This window comes from Suncus etruscus, chromosome 18 (assembly GCF_024139225.1).
Source record: "Suncus etruscus isolate mSunEtr1 chromosome 18, mSunEtr1.pri.cur, whole genome shotgun sequence".
NCBI lineage: Eukaryota > Metazoa > Chordata > Mammalia > Eulipotyphla > Soricidae > Suncus > Suncus etruscus.
Window position 1 is genome coordinate 24,810,608 of NC_064865.1, and position 21,779 is coordinate 24,832,386.

The 21,779-nt window shown below is 41.2% G+C and overlaps 1 protein-coding gene across 1 annotated transcript in view; it reads right to left on the bottom strand.

The window, feature by feature from the left end:
* Positions 1–14,347, bottom strand: part of ESR1 (estrogen receptor 1) — a 281,586-nt gene extending 267,239 nt beyond the window's left edge. Inside the window, exon 1 of the mRNA XM_049765462.1 lies at positions 13,624–14,347. Coding sequence (XP_049621419.1) covers positions 13,624–14,081 — 458 coding nt within the window. The 5' untranslated portion in view covers positions 14,082–14,347. The remainder of the gene's footprint in view (positions 1–13,623) is intronic.
* Positions 14,348–21,779: the final 7,432 nt, after the last annotated feature.

A 21,779-nucleotide genomic window follows, 5' to 3' on the forward strand; every position in this document is an offset into this window, starting at 1 on the left:
GAAAGTGCTGTTTCTAGAGGACTCTGTGACCCATTCCCAACTTAGTGACTCTGATGACAAGGAGTAAGAACCTTGGATTGCATCCCATGGATGATCATACATGGAAGGAAAGCATGGGAACATTTGTTCCTATGTTTGTCCTTCTTTGCCTGCCCCTCACATTTAAAAAGTTCACATTATACCATTTGACTTTTAGGAAAAACACCCTATGGAAACAACTTATGATTTCACTAGAAGTTAGAAATACAAAGTGAATTTCTGCTTTTTCAGCAAAGGATCAAAAGCTAGAAGAGTGGCCAGTTTCTGTACCACAGCAGAAAAAGACAATGTTGACCCCCAAGCAGCAAGAATCTTACCCAGATCTTACTCCACTATTTACTTTTACAGACTGTGTGTTTTGGGGACCTGCTTGTTCTACGCATTTGTGTCATTTGTGGGTTTTATGTAATATTTGGTAGGGTTTTTTTTATAATAACTAGTATGACAACAGTCAGTATAAATAAACAGTAATTGCTTCTTTGTTTAAATCATTTCTGCTTATTGAGTTTGCATATGGGCATTCTACTTTCAGATAGTGAAGGAAACCAACAATGGTCAGCTATGTCTGTTATTCTGTGTTGGCTCTAAACTTGAACCCTTAAGTATAATCAGTGAGGATAACTAAAATAGGTGTACAAATACTACACTGTCTAGAGACAGGCATCCTGGTGCTCTCTGCTAAGGGAGGCAGTAGAAAATAAACTCTGGGTGTCAAAAATTAGACACAATAAACAAGGAACCAATATAGCTGCTGTGACCAGGTTGGATCAATAAAATTGCAGGCATCCCGAGAAACTAAGTTTCAGATCAGCCACACAGAAAGTTTCTGCATAATCTCCCAGGGTACCCACTGACACTTAAACAAGCGTTGCACTTTATAGAAGTTCCACTATGCCTCAGGATCCTGTATTTTCTCTGGAAATTCCAAACATGCTACTTTGAAGAGAAGGTCATGGTGATACATGTGTCTGGCAGACAGCAAAAATTAAACTCAGGACAGTGGGAAAGGTCAATTGTCACAGCCTAGTGTTTTACCTAGTGATGAGACAAAATTCTGATTTAGGCAAATTGTGGCATTTTGAAAATGCATTAACTTTTAGTCCAGGGAATATGGTATTAAATTGATGTTCACACATTTATAAAAATTGCTCACTGGTTAACAAGACTAATGTATCTTCCTATGCACCAAGCTTGAGTCACCAAAGTAAGGCTTCCTCCTGGGGTGAAACTACAGTTTAGAACAGCACTATGGGGTCCAATGTCTGCTCATTCTTACCTTTTAACCCACTTGCTGCTCTCCTCTGCTTCTGGAGCTCCAGTAAGAAAGTTAAAGACAAAATTTGAAGGAGGAGAAGAAAAGTAATCATCTTCCAAAAGAAAATACTGGCTCTGAAAATACTGCCATTGACTCCCAGTGTTCCTTCTGTGTCAAATGTCACATATCTGCTAGAAACTTTCAGAAGGCAGAAGACAGGGCAAAGTTTCTTCAAAATATCTCAAGAGTTCTATTATAAACTTTATAGTGGAAAGCATTTCTCTTAGAGGATGTTTATAACACTTTCAGAAACTTCTACTACCATTTCCAAATATCTATCTTCTGCACATAGAAAAGTCACACAGGTATATATATTGCTCCAAATTCTCTCAAGAATGTCGTGAACTGTGCAATTATTAGCATCACCTTTTCATAAATTCCAATTGACTAACTCTAACAGTACTTTCACTCAGCAAATTGATAGTAGAAAATTTTGTTATATTTTTGTTGAATTAAAAATATTCTCTTGATAAATATAAACTTCTACAAAATAAATGGTCACAGTTCCTCTTGATTTTGTATAGTTATAATGCATCAGCCATAACCTTCTTGACACATTTATCAGGCAGATTAATTATACTGATGACACATGGTTCCATTCATTTCCATGCTTATTAAACTTAAATTTCATTTCCTGGAACAATATTAAACTACCTGGCAAAAAATTAATAGTAAACAGTACATAACCAATGTTGGATATAGTAATTAGCTTCAATGAAAACACGTTTTTCAACTTAGGGACCATGTTATCAACAATTTCTATTGTAATTTGGATGGCTGGATCAAGTATATATGAAATTATTTTCAAATCTTGCCCAAACTAAGGTGAAATATCTATTATGAAATCATTCAAGATCCATTTTCACATTGGTAATTGTGTAATAAAAATAGCACCCAAATGCATTAAGAAATTTGATGGAAAAAGGAGTTAGTGTAAGTCTTTAGTAAAATCTAGCTAGGTAATTCTTTTAGCCCTAGTAATTAAAAATAAGAAGCAAGAAAGGAAAGCTTTTGTCATCAAGTAAACAAAAGATAGGAAAAAGATAGGAAAGATAAGAAAAAAGGAAAACCGACAGGGAATGATTTAAATCCATAGTGTTCAACTGCTGGTCTGTAGACCACTGTTGATCCACAGGCAAAAATCACTCATGAAGAAAAATTCATATAGTGAGATCTAAAAGATAAGAGGAAATGATCTACAATATAGAAAATAAGTTTTCAACAGATCTAGATATCTCAAGCTAGATTCTTAAAAATTCTCACATGGACTATATATCTCCTAAATACATGGCCAGTGTAGAGGGACTAGGCTACTCATTGCTGCCATGACTGTAATTTTCGAACCTTCAACATCAGACATTTCTTGATCTTACTTTGCTTAAGATCTACTATGTCTGGTAGAACTATAAGAGCCTCTTCATGTTGAGAGGCCAGAGGTTGGTCATGCCTCCATATGTTAAGTAGGAAGCAGTGGTCTAAAGGCAAGTATAGGCTCCAGATATGGCTCTGCTCATCCTTGCCATGAAACCTTGGGGGAATTCATGTCAGCACTTAAGATCACTGGTTTTCAGCTTCTGCCTCATAGACCAGTACCAGACTGCATGTACAGAGAGATTAAAGACAACTGATGCTTATAACTGCAGGCTTGCAGAACAGATGCTGATATATAAGTATAAAATTGTTGAATATCTCTGCTCTGGATTAATGGTTCTCAAGTAGAAATAATCCACAAACCACTATTGGAAACCTACAGGTCCAGACTTCAGTCACTTGATGAAAAAGAGACAGGAATTCAACCTGCTTAAAATTCCATCCCAGTTTAAAATCCTGTTTTTTTTTTATTTTAGCAGTATAAAGAGAGTTACTGAACAAAATGAACACTGTAATTTTGTTCAGACATAAAATTCTCAGGTGGTACACTCACATGGAGCAATGTAAATGGTTACAATTAAAAAGTTTGTAAGACTGTGTTCAATGGCTCTTTCTGATATTAGAAGAGAAAACATTTTCTACTTAATGGAACACTGTTTAACCAAGTTTTTTTATCAAGAACCATAAAAATAGGCATCTCTCATAAAACTATAAGAAGCAGCCTGGGAATGAGTCTAAAATTAAAGTACTGTCACAACTAAACATAAAAAATATTATTGAGAATTAATGAGACAACTGCAGGCAAGTGGTCAGAAGTCATACTGTCTACTTTTGTGTATAATGTGCTATTGGAAAACTTGAGATTCAGAGATTAGTCAACATCTAGTTTTCTAAGCCTTAAATTAAATGGCTGATATTATACCTTTAGGCAAATCACTTAGGCAATCACTCCGGGCAAATCACTTTGGGCAAATCTATCAGTCTTATTTAGTTTTGCCCTAAATTGGATAGAACAGCAGCAATTGGAGCCTCTATTGGCTAGAAGGACTCAATGAGATGGTTCATAGATGGCTTTCAACTCACAGTGTTTGGTGCTCTGTCCTCAAAAATACTAATAACTGGCATTATCAAAGTTACTTGTTCTTAACAAATTATAGTTAGTTGACCAAGTCATTACTTTGATTCTTTAGATGGCTGAGCAATTATTCTGTAAAAAGAACTGTAACTAGGATAACAGGGAGCAACCAGGAAGCAGAATTTCTTCCAACCAGCATTTCTCCCCTGTTTTCCCATCCTTTAACTTAGCTAAGTTCTTCCATCAATTATTTCTGAACCTCTGTCTCTTCAATGCCTCTCATGGTCCCTTCTTTATCCTCTTCTTCAGTCCATTCTATTTCACTAGATACTTGATAAGTCCTGCCTGAATTATAAGTGACTTGACCATGTATCCAATCTGATCTACATATCTACCTACTATAAGGTCAGCTGACAACCAATAAATATTCTACAAGTCATCTGATAAGTCTAATAAACTTTTCTTAATGCACAGAACAAATTTCTTAGGAGAGGGCTAGTCTCATTCTTAAAAATCAACAAGGAGCGGGGCTGAAGTGATACCACAGTGAGTAGGGCATTTGCCTTGAACATGGACAAACCGCTTTTGATCCCTGGCATCCCATATGGTCCCCCAAGCCTGTTAGTAGCGATTTTTAGGTATAAAGCCAGCAGTAACCCCTGAGCACCGCTGATGTAGCCCTAACACAAAACAAAACAAAACAAAACAAAAATCAACACTGGCATGGAGGTCATGAGTTTTCTCTGCAGCACCATTCAATATTTTAATAAGTAAAATTTAGGGGCGGGACAAGGCTGGAGTTGTGCCCTGAATCCAGAATTTGATACTGAGCACTACATGGTCCCCAGGAACCAAGGAGTGAGTCCCAGCAACTTTTAAGAAAGAAGCACTAAAAACAATGACTTGCTAGGCTCTAGGTCCTAGAAATCATTTTATTCACTTAATCTTAATAACCATCAAAAGGCACAGGCCCTATCAGCCACTTGACAGAGGAAAAATTGAGATACACTTTAAATGAGAATTCAAGGGGCCAGAGCAATAGCTCAGTGGGAGGCTGTTTGCATAATACTTGCCCTACTCAGGACAAACCTGGGTTCTACCCCAGTATCCCTGAACCTGCTAGGAGCTATTTCTGAGTGCAGAGCCAGGAGTGAGCCAGGAGTAAGCCCTGCGTGCAGCCAGGTATTCCCCCAGCCCCACCAAAGAGAAGAGAATTTAAGAGCGGCCAAGCAAGACAAAAACTTTCAGCCTCCCAAATCTGTACTTAAATCAAGCTACATTATATATTCGACTCTCATCTACTCCGACTTGGTAAATATTCAACAGTGGTTCCTAAGAGAAACCACAGGCTAGGTTGAAGCCTTAGAATAGAACATTTTCATCAAACAATCAAGATAGAGATTTATTTCATATGTGATTACCTAACATACATGCCTGCTTCATTAACACAAAACTCAAGCCTGGCAGCACTTGACAAAACAAAGTTTACCCAGCAATCTTCAATGTTAGGAATACACAGTACCCTTCTTTTGCCTATGATGCTAAGGGTCCATTTGAATCAGGAACACTCCTACCAAAAGTACAAGGCTCCCAATAGCATGTCATTCAAAAGACCACATGGGGCACACTTGGAACATTTGAGAGGCTAAAATCATAACCAGATATATCTTAGTTGGATATTAGTTTGGATGATTCTCACATTTTCCCCACTATGCACGGTAATGACCAAGAAGGACCGTGGGTATTGATTGGAGATTTACAAATAACTTTTAGCAAGTAGAAAATTCATGAATACAGAATTCATAAAGAATTAGAAGCAAGTGTTCTTGCAATGCGCTAGAGATTCCATATTTGCATTGTTATTCAGGAGCAAGGAGAAATTACAGGCTCCTCCCATTCTCTCCATCCCATGGAAAGATCCAGTCCAGAAAGGTCTTAGTTCCAGCCAGAAGTACAGTTGCTGGGGCTGACAGCTCACAGGCCCTCATGTACCTGGCACCTTTTCTGAAAATTGGCAGAAATACAGCAGAGGACTCCACTGAGAGCAAAGATGGGGGATGCCTCCTATTAAAAATTAAAGAGGCCCCCAAATATCAGTTCTACAACATTCTTTGGATTTTTTCAGATAACAAAATAAAACAGCTTTTTAATTTAGCTGAATTATATGTTGTACTCAAATTGGAATGTAGCTCTCTTCTCTCTGGAAGGTTTGAAATAAACCAACAGAGAAAAAGAATGGCTGGGTCAAAGTTAATATAAAGGAAGTTTAGAATTAATACTGTTTCTCACAATGTTAATGTTGTAGTTAGGAATTTTCACCAAAACAAAACACCATTAAGAATACCTTCATTGGGGCCGGAGCAGTGGTGCAAGCGATAAGGCATCTGCCTTGCCTGCAATAGCCTAAGACGGACCACGGTTCAATCCCCCAGCATCCCATATGGTCCCCCAAGCCAGGAGCGATTTCTGAGCATACAGCTAGGAGTAACCCCTGAGCATCATCATGTGTGCCCCCCCATAAAAAAGAATACCTTCATTATATGAGCAAAATTAATCATGCATATGCTTGTGTTTGCTCCAAAATTAAGGGTGATTTTCAACTTGTTTATTTTGGTTTTGTGTTTACTTATTTGTTTTGCAGTTTGGGGATTGAAGGTAAGAGTCACATACATACATGCATGCATGCATACATACGTACATACATACGAGACATAACCTCTATCACTGAGATTTATCCTAAACCTCCAAATAAGTCATTATATTAACAGAGTGGCAAGTGAGAGTCAGATTTAAATGCCTGTTAAAAGCAGGTGCAAGTTTACATGCTTCTAGAACTCCTGAGAATTGACCCACACAGAGACAACAGCCAAAACTGTGTGGCCTTCTCTATCCTAAATCTATCTGCAGACAAATGAGGCTCAACTATTTCACACACACACACACACACACACACACACACACACACACACACACACACACACACACACACACACATGATTTCCTAGGAGCTCTGTGCTAGCAGTTAAACTGTAACTACACAACCACCTCTATTTCACTGAGGCCACTGATGAGCCCTACAATTTCAGAGCAGGTTGCCTATAAAATCAGTGAATGAGCTGCAAAGACAACTGCTCTCTGTGAAAAATCCCTGATTTTCTTTGAAGCTTCTATCCCAGATGTAATACCAACCTGATTTATTTACTTATTAAGGCAGATTCTCACTGACTTTCTCAAGACAGAGAGCAACTCTGTTGAGTAATATTCCAAATTTCCTCAAAAAGGAAAAGAAAAATGAAGCAGGTTAATCAGGAAACAAACAGAAAAGATAGAGAAAAAATATCTAAAAATATTCAGAAGAAGCAAATAAAACAGATAACAAAGAAAGCTTGATCGGGATAAGAGGTCACAAGTTGAAAGAGAATAACATTAAAAATAGAGCAAAATATAAAGAAACAAAACAAGAAACTCCAGAATCAGACTAATTTTTTAAAGAGGCAGCAGAGAAAAGAGAATTTATGCTAAAGCAAAATTTTATTTTACTATTTCTAACACTTTCAGGAAGCTGAAAGAGAATTGCCTTGCACTTACAGGATCTTAGAAGAAATACCCAGGCTTTATATTAGCAAAATGAGTCCAACTGGCAACAAGGAAGTAGGGCCTGGCACCAAACCACACCACACCACAGTGCTGGTCCCTGAGCACAAAAATGCTGGGTATCCTGGAAAACAGGAGATACAGCATCTTTTCCTTGGAGGTGAGAACCTGAACTTGATGTTCCAGATGCTTTTTGGCTCCTCATGGGAGGCAGGACACTTTCAGAAAGAACCCTGGTGGGGGAATGGGACAGCATGGCATGACCCAGATTCAATCCCTAGTATCCCATATGGACCCCAGCACATGACCAGGAGCAATTCTTGAACACAGACCCAGGAAAGCAGACTGAGCAGAGCTGGGTGTGGCCTAAAACAAAACAAGAGTCCACAGTGAATTTCTGAAGGGCTCTTTTGTAAATGTTCAATCCCAATTAGTCTTTAATTAACTTTGTTCAAGTGTGTACAAAATTACCCCCTACCTAATTCATAGCACTCCATAGAGTCTAAAATTACATAATACCTACGCCCATTCTTATGAAAGACCACACATCTGATTCAACCTGAGGCTATAGGCAAAAATTAAGGATGTGACTTTCCCCTTTAAAAAGTGGGGACAACCCCCCAAAATCAGGCTTGTTTAGATTTTCCCTTTGAAAAAATATTCTTTGTAAAATTAGAGATAATTAACAGATTTGTGGTATCCATGTTATTAAAAAATCACTATTGACATTTTGGACTATTTACCTAAATTTAGAATCATAGAAAAAAAGAGCAAAGTACATGACACAGATTTTATTTGATTTCCTTTTCCTTGGGTGGGACCAATACCAGGTAGTGCTCAGTGATTAGTCCTGACTCTGTACTCAAGTGTCACCCCTAGTCAAACTTAGAGATAAATTGTGATGCTAGGGATTCACGCCACAGCCACATTTGAGCCAAGTGCCTTTCCACTTGTATTCTCTTTTGGGCCAAGAATTGGATTTCTGTGTGCAGAATATTTCATAAAAGACATCAGGGAAAATGACTTCCCCAAAACAATGCCAACACGTTACAGGTACCATCAACATCACCGACAACAACCGCCACTATTGACCTGAATCCTCCCATCATCACATCACAGAGTTTCTTATTTGACCAAATTTCTTAAAATTATGACCTCAAGGAACTATGGAAAAATATGTCCAGTGGGGTCAAAATAGTCTTTCTATCCTTTGCATTTGTAATGAAGAGTTAAAAATATGTCAGTCACTAAAAGTGTTCTTAATGCAAATCTTCCCCTATTATTCCAAATCTATATTCTCCAAGGTACTGAATTTAGCAATCCTACTTTCTTCCCTCAATGGATCAAGAATATCCTAAGGGTGTTCCAGTTACCACCCAGATTCCCAAGGTAGGATTTGGGGGGAAAGTGAAGGGTATCTCAGATTCGGTGCTAACTTAAGCAGCATCAGGTGTTGGTTCAATCAAAGGGTTTAAAACAAAATGGCAATGATTTTGGTGGAAGTGCCTTTCTCTTATACTTTCACTTTGGTTGGGTTCTATTCACAACACTGTTTATTTATTTTTAATATATGTACATTTATGTCTGATATATGCATTTGGGTTCTAAACCTTTGTGATCAGTCTGGGTTTTCCTTTCCCAGGTCAGCACATTGGGACTCAAAGTTAAACCGATGACTAATCTGTCCTCTTCATCCAATGTGTCCTAGCTAATAAAGGTATCAAGAACTTTCTACTGAATTCTAAGAAAGTTAAATTTAAAATGTTCCTGAAGTCCCATAAGGAGTTAGCAATACTTTTTTATAACTAAGTATACATTTTAGAAGACATAGGAATTTAAATGCCTATATTTCTTTGGCTACAACTATTTTCACATAATCAGGGTCTTACTTTTTAAAATTAATTGTGCCTAAAACTTAAAAGAATAAATGTTCCTTAGGATAAACCAGGCTGCAGACAAATGTCTCAGATATTTATTTGGTTACCACAAAGGAAATATCATTATTCTATATTTGCGGTGAAACTCTGGCCTACCTACATAAGTTTTTGCCAGCTATATTCTTAAGTTTACAAAAACATCAGAAAAATACCTATAAGCAAATAAAATCAGAAAGATATTATAGACCTGTACTCTACCTCATTACAAGTTCATTTGACAAAATTTTCTGATGTCCTATCATTAAGGTTTGACATCTTATACATATATTTTTCCTTCTATGTTTTTTCTGATAGTATACATTCTAACGTAAATTTTATATTCTTAAAATAATAAGACAGCAGGCTGAAACTGAATTTTCTAAAGTTATGAATGTCACATACTAAATATACTCACAAAAGTTAACCAAAGATCCAAATTAACTACTTGGTTGTAAGAAAAAAGATTAGAGTAAGTGGCAATTATCCTTCAGGGGAGCTCTGTAAAAAAAAAAAAAAAAAAAAAAAAAAAAAAGATACAAGCTACATGGAGTAGGTGAAAATGAAATAGGGTCTGAAGAGGTGATGCTATTTTCAATCTAAAATGCATCCATTTCCAAGGCGGTATGTAAGATCCAATTAAAGTCTTGGATACTCATAATAGCATTAATGAATTGAAAGAAGGAAGGTAGGAAGGAAGGAAGGAAGGAAGGAAGGAAGGAAGGAAGGAAGGAAGGAAGGAAGGAAGGAAGGAAGGAAGGAAGGAAGGAAGGAAGGAAGGAAGGAAGGAAGGAAGGAAGGAAGGAAGGAAGGAAGGAAGGAAGGAAGGAAGGAAGAGACATACAATAAAAATTATTTCTGAAAATGTGAAAAGTAGTCATTCAAATATCTCCAAAGAGATGGGTTTCTCTTTAAAGCTTAAAAATAGTCATAAATGACTACTAGTGGACAAACTAGTGATTCACACTATGCATTCAGTCAGTGTACAAATTACTAAACGTGAAAGATATGTGTCTTAATTCACTAAGACACATTGAAAAGCAGACAACAGGTTACCTTTAAGAATACTGGGTAGTTAAATTAATTTTTAAAAAAGCCTATTCAATAAGTAGGCTTTTATTTATAAACAAATAAAAGACCTAAATTGTTTTTTTATAAAAAATATTTAGTTTCATTCAAAATCCCTATGTTGTTTAAATTCTAAAAAGGACTCCAGGATACAATGACTCTTTTTGCTTTCTTCATGATATTTTAAGTAAGAAACATCTTGCAAAATGACAGTTTGGACACTTACTGATTTCCCCCTCTTCATTTATTGGTTCTTATGACTATCTTTTCAGGTTATTAAATTCCCAGGGTATTTATATAAATCATAGTTTGTCATACACAGATATGGCTACTACATATTACAGCCAACAGAAAAATGTAATCAAGTACATCTTAATGTTAAATGATGTGACCTTCCCACAAATTCTCCCCTCATTTCAATGGAACATGCTGGTGGCCTATCCACCATTTATACCATCTTGCAAATGAAAAAATTAAGAATCAGAAATTGCAACATTTAAGCCAACTAGCCTCAAGACACTATCTAATGTCTAGAGGATGAAAAAATAAAACAACCTAGAGAGCCTATGATTTTTACTTGAAAATAAAACATTTTTTTGTTTCTACTTGAACAAAGAAGTTCAGCCCAATTGCTTTCATACTTCTTTAGCCTCAACCAAAGATAAGAAAGAAAATTTACAGTGGGTCAGGCATAATTACAACAAATTTCCAAGAAACAAAACTCACCTTTACTAAATAGTTTTTATCCCTTCTTTTCTAATGATCCCTTTTTAAAGTTGTAGTTCACTAAGCTGATTTCATCATGTCTATGCTATTATAAGGAGTTTGAAAACATTGCTTTTAGTCCCCCAAATTTCTTATAACCACTGGAAAAGTCAAATTAAGTCACTTTAAAAGTCCTAAACAAATATTCTTTTTATTCGAGACATTCAAAAGGAAGGTAAAAAGACATCACAAATATTCAATAATACTATTCATTTAAAACAAGTTACCTCCCGTATTTCTGACTTTAAAGACGAGACAATATTTGTGAGAAATAAACTACAAAGGGAAAAAAGTATTCTAAAACAGAATTTCTGCACAGAATCACATGCCTACATGGTTTCTTTCTGTTTTTTTTTTTTTTTTCATTCTTGGTCATTTTCTTAAAATTATTCTAAAAGTATTGGAAAATCATCTACTGCAAAAAGTTTTGGATGGGGCACATTGCAGTGATATGATTTGCCCCTGAGATGATGAATAATTTTGAATAAAACGCATTCCCCTCTTTTATTTGACCATACTCACTTTGTAATTATTAGCAAGACAGTAAATAACCCGCTGGGGAGCAGTCTCATTAGTACCCATTGAAATTCAGTGGCATTAATTTGCAATAAAAGAACTGAAAATTAAGCAGCAAAGAAAATAGTTTCTGCATTCTACCAGGAGGTTATGGAATCCACATCAGCCAGAACCTTCCTGCCCAAGGAAGTTTTGTAAAATATGTGAATGAGACATAATGGTTTTCCTTCATTCTAAGTCACTTTCTCCAGTGAACAAAATTCATTCTTGACCACTTTAAAAAGCCTGATTTAGAGCAAGTGAAATGCATGGGAATAGGCCAACTTTTTTCAAAATTTGTTTCATCGGTGGTTTAATGTAAAAACTCTCTGACTACACCTGCCTTTCTTTGGTACCCCAAAGCCCTCTAAGGGTGCCGAGGATGGATGCTCAGATACCTCAGATCTGTGCATCAGTAGCTTCTAGGGGTTCTTTCCTCTCCTTGGTACTGTTATACTGTCTCTGCAAATAAGAGTGTAAATAGCAAAGGCCTCTCAGAGGGGTGGAAGGATACGCAAAAGGATGAGGACAGGGTAACAGGCAAATCCGCACCCCAATATAATCAGGTAGTGACTAACTCAACAACCCACCAGATGAGTGCCCCCAATTCATCCCAGCCCCAGTTTTGCGTGCTTCAGGCACAGGCACACCCCGTTTGGCCCATCCCTGGTCATCAAAATTAGAAGGAGCAACTGACAGAAGGAAATAGAAAGACAAAGCAGAAAACATGCATCTCTCTCAGGGAGAGAATGCAAAAACACAATTTCCACTCTAGTTTTAGGGGGGTGCCTGGGGATGTCCAGGCTTGCACCCCATCCATTGCCAGGCTGGGAACCCAGCTGCCCACTAAAGCATGGGAGGTGGGGACATCTTAGAGCCCCCAGGCTCAAAAGGCAACTGAGCTGGTAGAAAAGTAGTTCAACAAGGGGACATGTTTTGCACTCACAGGACACCTATAAATGTCCTCTTGTCACGAGGTCTGTGTCCGGCGTCTGCTGCAATGTGGTATGCAGTGATTCGAACAGAGAACCCAGGAAGTGGAAACTTGTTTGGACACATGTGTGTCCCCAGCATGGCTCTCCTGAGCAGGGTATTGCAATGAAACCTTAAAGGCCCTCAAAAGTGCCAAAACGGGAAATTAGGGGCGGTGGGGGGACGTGGTGGTGGGTGCTAGAAATAGCTCCCAAACAGAGAGAGAGAGAGAGAGAGAGAGAGAGAGAGAGAGAGAGAGAGAGAGAGAGAGAGAGAGAGAGAGAGAGAGAGAGAGAGAGAGAGAGAGAGAGAGAGAGAGAGAGAGAGAGGAAAAATAAAAAGACAACAGCAAAAACAAAACAAAAAACACAATCATTTATATCCCAGTTCCCGAAATTCCAGAGCAAAACAACCTTTTGCCAGCTCCTTCCAAATCAGTTTCTTTGCAAATCCTGAACAAAAGCTCAGAACTGTTGGAAAACACCAACGCGCGCCCCGAAGCTTTCGCTTCAAATCCCATAGCGGGACAGTGCGGGAGCTCCTGAGCTTCGTGTTGGTTTGCTTGGGGTAGGGGGTGGATGCCTCATCACCACCACCACCACCACCACCACCTTCCTTGCCCGAAATAGCGAGTAACTGTTGCTGTCCCCGGGTTTTCCAACAAGTGTCTCCTTAGCAGGCAAGCCGAGGGCTTGGAGTTGCCTCTCCCGCTGTCCCCTAAAAGCTGGGGAAATCTCTTGTCCCCCGCACCAGCACCTTCAGCTGGAACTGCACTCTGGCCTCGGGGTCCACCTTGAGCATCACCCACCCCAAGCCGGCCCCCGCCCCAAGCCCTGCAGAGCCGAGCTGGGCGCGCGCGCTGCGCGGACTCCCCGTGGAGACGGCGGGGACTGCCCCGCGCCCCGAGCCCACCACCACTACCCCGACCCACCGCCCCCGACGTGCCTCCCGAGTACCTGTAGAACGCCGGCGGTCCGGGCTCGCGCAGGGCATAGCCATTGGGCTCGTTCTCCAGGTAGTAGGGCACCTGCTGCCCGTGGGGGTGCAGGAAGGGCGAGAGCTGCGGCGCGGGGTGCAGCAGCACCATGGGATTCGGAGACACGTTGCTCAGCTGGGAGAAGCCTCCGAGGCCGTTGGCGGCGCCGAAGGCGGCAGCGGCCGCCGCCTCGGACCCGGGGCCGTAGGCGAGGCCCGCCTGGCCGTAGGCGGGCGCGGCGGCGGCGTTGAAGTCGAACGCGGCGCCCTCGGGGTAGCCGAACACGGCGGGCTTGGCGCTGTCCACGAACACGTCGCCCAGGGGCCGCTCCAGGGGGACCTTGAGCTGCGCGCGGCCGAGCGGCTCCAGCTCGCCGGCCTGGACCTGGTGCAGCAGGGCCATCCCCGACGCCGCCTTGGGGTGCAGGGTCATGGTCATGCTCGGGGGGTCCGAGTGGGGTCCGCGCGCGGCGCGGGGCTCAGCAGCCGGCGGGCCACCTGGAACGACAGCAGAGCGCGCGGTGAGAGGCGGCGCGACGCGTGGCCCGCATGGCCCGCCGCCGCCGGGGAGCGAGCGAGCGAGCGAGCGAGAGAGAGAGCGAGCAGGAGAGCGAGGGAGCGACCAGCCAGGAACCGGCTAGCCAGGGCACGAGCTACCCAAGAGCGAGCGGGCTCTGCCCCTGGCCCTGCCCAGGGACCGGGATCCAGGCCGCGTCCCCGCGAGCGGAGCCTGAGCCGGGCGTGAGCGCTCCCGGGGAGGCGGGTCGCCGCGGCCCGCGGGTCCCCAACTTTTCCGCCGCGGCCTCCCCGGCTCGCGCGCGTTGCGAAGGGGCTGGACGACCGCCAGGGACGGCTGCCTCGCGCCGCTCATTGGCTTCCACATCACTCCGGGCGCCACCGGGCTTTGGAGCGACGGCAGAGTCGCCGCTTCCCTGAACTTTCCGAGCCTCTCTGCTGGGCCAGGAGGCGGCATTTCGCGCAGGAGGACGGAGGCAGGGCGGTCTCGGGGTGCTCCTACAGGTGCCCCGGGCGGCGGAGCTGCCGAAGGGACTCGGAAGGCAGCTCCCGGGACCCGACTCTCCTCTGAAGGGTCAGTCCTTTCCTGCCAGGTTCTCCCCCTCTATCTTTGTCTGTCTGTCTGTCTTTCTGCTCACCCTTTGGCTGGAAGTCCGGGAATGTGTACAGAGAATGACCCTGGAGAGGACCATGCTGGAACTGAGATGGGGGGCAGATGACATGAGGTGCGCGCTGGCACGTGCACTGTATCAGTTGTGGGGCTGCTTTGAGCAACTGGGGGGCTCAGGTGTGTGTGTGTGTGTGTGTGTGTGTGTGTGTGTGTGTGTGTGTGTGTGTGTGTGTTGGGGAGGGGGTTGCAGGTAGGGAAGGGGTGACATGCAAAGGGGGCCTAGAGGAAGGGCTGCAAATTGCTGAATTGAAGATGCTGCTGACCTGGGAGCTCCACTGTTCCGTCTGCAAAATTCTTCCCCCAAGTGACACCTTGCAACCTTCTAAGAGCATCCAGTCCCGCTTCTGGGTTTATGCTGGACCTAAGCTCTACTCATTTCCAGTAGGGATTCCCTAGTGAAAGACAGAAAAACTCTGTTTAGATGCACCAGGGGTGCCATGCCATCTACAGGTTATGCAACCAAAACTTCAAAAAAACGAATATGAAATTGACTTTTGACTAGAAAAAGTAGTCTCGAGCCATTGGCAAGTAAAATCACACCATCAGGCTAGCCAGGCAATTACAAAACACAGACATACCTTTCTTAAATCCTAGCACTAGACCATTTCACTTCCCTGGGGCTAGGATGTACCGAGAAAGAAAAGAATAGAAAGTTTTGCACTGAATTGGAGCTAAACATGAACACACCATATATAAATACACATAGATGCATAAGCATAAACATGAACATCTCCAAAACACCTGACAAATATATTATGTGCTCATCTGGCACAATCCTTATTTAAAAAATCAGCTTTCTCTAATGACAGTTCTTCACTGTAATCGTGAACCCAAATAGCTGACAAAAGGTTCTCAGCTGACAGAAACACCAAAGTAATGTTTTTGAATATTTCCTAAGAGTTCACATTTTACCTAATTCTTAGAGTGCAGACAAGCCAGTTCTCAGAGGCACTCTTTGGATATGCCTCATTTCATAGGATGCTAAAACTCACCCTCCAACCCTTGACCACAGGCATGAAATAGGGAAAGAGTTCAAAACAAACCAGGTAAATCAAAGGTATTTTTCTTTATGCTCAGCAACCATGAATTCACAAGGCAATTTTTTCTACAGATAATTTCATTTCCATAAGTCAAACTTTCAATCCGCAACTGTCTTTTTGGAAACGCATGCAAAAAAATAAAGAGCACTTCATGAAAAATCCAAACCCACCGAATCATCAATTTACACAAAGAACTTCTACAAGTCCTAGAAAGGGAGTGTGGGAGAGACGGCTGAAAGAGGTACCCCCCAAAATCCAGAGAAAGCAGGCAAACCTCAGCTTACAGCTAGGATGCAGACACTGACCAATAAGGTAAGTTGCTTTCTCAAAACGCTCAATCTACAAAGAGAAAAGGGGAGAATAATCCTACCCTGCTGAAGAAAGGACGCTTTTCCAGAGAGGTTCCATGGGCGAGTCCAAGTCAGAGTGTGTGAGAGACAGGAGAAGGCAGGCAGGGCGGGCTCTCCCATGTGCTTGAGCCAGGCAGAGCCTAGCAGCGGAGTAGGGCTGTGTTTGTGTGTGTGAGGAATCGCTGGAAGCAGCCAGTAGGCAGAGCATTTGGCAGCCCCTCCCGCAGGCACCACAGCTGGGCTGCAGCGTTGAGCTGGGTGAATGGCAGGGATTGCAAAGAAGCTTGCGGGGGGGGGGGGGGGGCAGTGTGGCAAAGCCAGACTCAGACTCAGCCAAACTCCCTTTGCTTCTCCTAGGAGCCAAGACCCCAGTATGGTTTGCAGCAGAGCCAGGCAGGCAGACAGACAGACAGACAGACAGACAAAGAGACAGAAAGACAGAGACAGAGAGACAGAGAGAGACAGAGAGACAGAGACAGAGAGAGACAGAGAGACAGAGAGAGACAGAGAGACAGAGACAGAGAGAGACAGAGAGAGAGACAGAGAAACAGAGAAACAGAGAGGCAGAGACAGAGAGAGAGAGAAAACGAAAACAAGTTGCTTAGAAATCATAGGATCAAATAGAACCCCAGTCCAAGGATGAGATGTGGAGTGCAAGTGTACCATATGAAACTTGGGTTTGTTTGTTTGTCCTTCTAAAGAATATAATTGAACAAGCAGAGCTACTGGGACATCAGGCTCTCTCCCTCCTCTCTCTGAATACACACCTTTGGCCTCGGGTACTCAGCCAGTACCAAGAATAGGAATCCATACTTGGGGGAAAAGTGTTTCTGGCTGAAACATAATATTCCTCCACCTCATTAAACAGACCCACAAACCACTCCCCCAACAGCTCCCCTAGACCACTTTTTGTAAACATGAACAAAAACCATCTACTCGAAAGTCAGGGGATATGAAGATAAGACAAAGGTTGCTTCCTTGGTTTGAAAGTAATTGGGGACTTCTTTTCAGCTAGATTTGTTGTCTTGGATCTTGGAGGACATGGCAGGCGGATCTCTGGTGCCCAAATGATGCCCCCATGGATATGCCTGAGAATCAATTTTTGTTTTCTGGACCATGGAACTAACACACAATAATGAGATACCCTCACCCAGTGTCTCAGGACATGTGCTGCCCAATAGGACCTTTCTGGCCAAACATTAGTCATGGCTTTGGGTATTAAATGACTCCCAACACAATGCCAGGAGTGGCCACCCTAAGCAATTACCGGGAGATTTATGAGTGACTCTAGAGACTATAAAAATATAAAGAATAAAGAAATATTTTTTTAACTACCGAGTGATGGTGTCAGGTTGCCAATAGTATAATGCTATATACTGTACAAGACAGTATAGTGGGGATTCAGAAAAGATCTCAGCCATGGGCAATAAAGACTCAGTGAACAAGAAGGCCCAGACCCTTGGTGAAAGACAGCATCTTCCACCACCACCACCACCACCTCCTCCTCCTCTTTCTCATCTTTCTGGTCAGCAGGCACCCACGCAGTTGGTCACTCTAGATTAAAGCCAGAATGGACAAGAAAATTGGAAACTGATAGAAGAGGAATGAAGGAGAAGAGAATGGGGCCAAGGGTAAGGGAAGGGAATTAGATAGATTTCAAAAGGGAGAAAGGAGAAAAGGAAAAGGGAAGGGGGTGAAAGGGCTGAATGGAGGAAGGATCAGGAGTCTAGATCTTTCCTCATAGATTTCAAATTCCTTCTGAGGCTCACAATCAGATTTAATCCAAAACCCATAATTCAAGGAGTTTTCTTAAGAATTTTCTTCTGCAGCTTTCTCTTTCATCTTCTTGGTAAATTTCTTCTGGTGAATGTGAGGGAAAGAATACCACTCTTAGTCACTTTGCTTCTACTCCCAGTCCTCCTTGGTCCTCTCTATGTACTCTTACATCTGTCCCCTATTCTGACTTACCAGCAGGCAGGGCTAAGGTTCAAGTCTGTTTTGTTAGCTCCACCACTGAGCACATCTCCAGATCTACTTTCCCAGCAGTCTCCTGGGCATTTCTGGCTTGTTCCAAAAATGACTCATCCAGATGATTAGATAAAATGTGGCAGGGCTGCAGCACATACTCTGCATGCAATAGGTTTGATTCCCAGCCCTTCATGATCCCCCTAACACCACCAGGAGTGACCACTCAAATGAGCAAGAGAGCTGGCTTCATGGCAGAATACTTGCCTCAAGTGTCTAAGGCCCTAGGTTCATGCTCCAGTTTCACATACATATATGAAAGATAATGTGTGTAATATGTAGTGGAGTACTATACAGCTGTAAAAAGGAATAAAGGTGAAATCCTGTCATTTGTGACTATACAGATGAACCAGCAGGCATTGAAGTTCATGAAATAATCAGATATAGACACACATTTTATGATCTCATGCATATTGGTAAAAGAGAAAGCAAACAAATGAACTGAATGAAGCAAAAATAAGTTTGGTAACTATTAAACCAAATATGTGATTTCCAGAAAGGAAGAAGGGGGAGGGAGGAGTAAACTGGATGAAAAGAATCAATAGTTTGGAAAGACTTACAAAAGTAAGTCAGCTATGCTCAGGCTTACTCAGGAATGATCCCTGGCAGTGATGGTGACCAGAATTAAGGTGGAGTAAAGCACAGGCAATAAATAAATAAATAAATAAATAAATAAATAAATAAATAAATAAATAAATAAAGTACATGTAAGGCAAGTGCTTTTCCCCCTGTGCTACCTTTGATTTGAGTTATAATTTTAATTTTTCAGTCTGCTCACAACTAAAGATGGTGTCTACATAAAGATAATTTGAAACTTTCTGAGGTCCTACCACTCTCCCTACTCATATTTGGTCATCAAATATTGACTAATTGACTCATTCAGATACTTAAAGAAGACAAAATTATATCCCATCAATACAGAAAATGATATCTAATATTCCTCCATACATCCTGCCATTTCAAAACATTTTGTTAAAAGATTCTTTTTTATTTTCACATTGACTGAAGCCATAAAGTCAAAATTCAAATTTATGCCATCTGAAGGATTAATCCTGAAATTCTTGGCAGCAGAGTTCACAAGAGAGGCTTGAGGTTTTAGTTACTAACCAGATAAAACTATGGCCAAGCACCATTGCTTCTCTACTACCATTAAAAGCTTTTTACATTTACAAAACAAAACAGATCCATCCTTCAATAGAAATGCAAGAGAAAAAAATGTGGAAACATTTTCAAGATAGTTTCTACTACTTAAAACATTTCCTTTACTATGAGACTTGCCAATGCTCAAATTGGTCATCCTTGGATTATATGTTCTTTGTTGGTGAGCTTGTCTTAGAACATATATTCAATACATCTACTTACTTTTATTCAGGACTAGGAATGTTGCTCAGTGGATGGACACATATCTTGTATGAATGAGACCCTGGGTTTTGTCTCACACCCCTCAAGTTATTTACTTGGCTATAACATGAAAGAAAATGAGGACTTTCCTTCTAAGTTTCTGCTTACTTTGAAGTGAAATCAGTCTGCTTGTTTTAAAGACTTGGGCTAGTGCTTAGAATTTTTTTCAAGTGATTTTTGATTTTTTGTTCTTAGGAAGTAAAACTATTCAGTGAACATACATATTATATAAAGACAGTTCGAAGAGTTGCTACATTGCTATGTCCATGTCACAATGTCTTAATTCACTCAACCAAATCATAGATCAACCAGAAATTTTCCTTTGTGCTTATTTGAGACAAACCCAAACCCAAATGAGCAGCACTGTTCTGATATATTAATGTGGGGGACAGACCCTTAATAGTACTTATAGGTTACCAACAGTACCAGAGAACCAGAGGTATGTTCTAAACACCATAGATCCAGTTCGTACCTGCCCTAGAAGTATGAACCATAACCTCTAACTAACTGTAAACCAAGTACTTCATTCCCAACTAGAGCTAAACTGGAACCAGGAGCCAGGCATGCTTCACCAAAGCATCTGTAGGGATGGGCTATATTTATCTCAAAAAGACCCCTCTCAAGACCAAATATTTATGCTAATATTCCAATCATGGATTATTTTTAGTCTAACAGGCTTTCCAAGGTCAAATGTTAGCTGCAGACATACAAGTTAATAAAAAAAACCCAATATAATCAGAGGTTTTTTTTACTTTTCCTTAGTCTTTTCTTCCTATTACCATTCAAGAAAATAAAGGGAAGGGAAGGGAAGGGGTAAAGGAAAGGAAAAAAGTATTAGAACAAAGTTGAGGTATGATTTTTAAGCCAAGAATTCCTCCCAAGATCCTGACTCCCACAAGTCTCTCCTTTGGAAGCTCATGGGCTATTTTCTACCTTCCTCCCAGAACATGATGAAGATCTTTAGACCAAAATGCTGCCCTCCTTTGCAAATTCATCAGTAAATCAAATTTAATTCTTTAGGTTAATGGAATTGAGTCATTTTCACTTTAAGTTTCATTGGAAATTTATTTTTTAATATTTTAGAATCTCTTAACTTACTTGTTATATAATATATACTTGCCACAGAAGATAATTTAGAAGTTGGAGCAACAGTACAGTACAGCTTGCCTGATGTGCAACCAACCCAGCATCTTATATGATCCCCTGAGTACCACCGGGAGTGGTGCCACCAGGAGTGCAGTGCCAGAAATAATACAAGGTATGATCCCAAAACAAGACAAAACAATAAAAGAGAACTTAAAAATCTTTTCAATATGTCTGAGTCATGAGTAATGAAAAGAAATACCAAATATTTTGCTATTCTTAAAGATTATTGTTACACTCTGGTCCCTTTTCTCCCTTAATCTGTTATTTATTTAAAGAATCTCATAGCCAGTTTTAGAAAGCAAGACCGAGGTAGTACCTAAATTCATGCTGATCCAAATAACCCTGCATCTTTTTTTGGGGGGGAGTCACACCCGGCAGCACTAAGGGGTTACTCCTCTCTCTACACTCAGAAATTGCTCCTGGCAGACGCAGGGGACCATGCTGGGATTCGAACCACCATCCTTCTACATGCAAGGCAAATGTACTACCTCCATACTATCTCTCTGGCCCCAGCCCTGCATCATATAAAGTTGGGCCCCCTCCTCCCTCTTCCCCACACATATCATATAATCCACCAGGAATCATGTCCCATATCAGAGCAACGCCACACAAATGGTCAAAAAGATTTTTATAAATCTTAATTTTTTTAGTTCTTTTAATACTTCTCCTTTCACTTTTCCTAATCATACAGGACCCCAATGCTAGCTAATGTACACCCCAACACCTCCCTAACGATTAACATCTCTCAAGGAAATGATATATTATCCATGCACACTCCAGGACTCTTTCCTTCAATTTGCTTAAACAATAAACCAATGACTATTTACTGGGACCATTTACCATATAGGCATTTGTCTTCACTGAGGCTACCCTTAAGAATAGACTGGGAGCTTGAGCAACAAAAATTGGTTTTCTCATGGAGTATGGAAGTGGGAGAAGCAGGTGCTGGTATGACCAAGTACTACTGAGAGCTCCTTCTACCTTGTCCT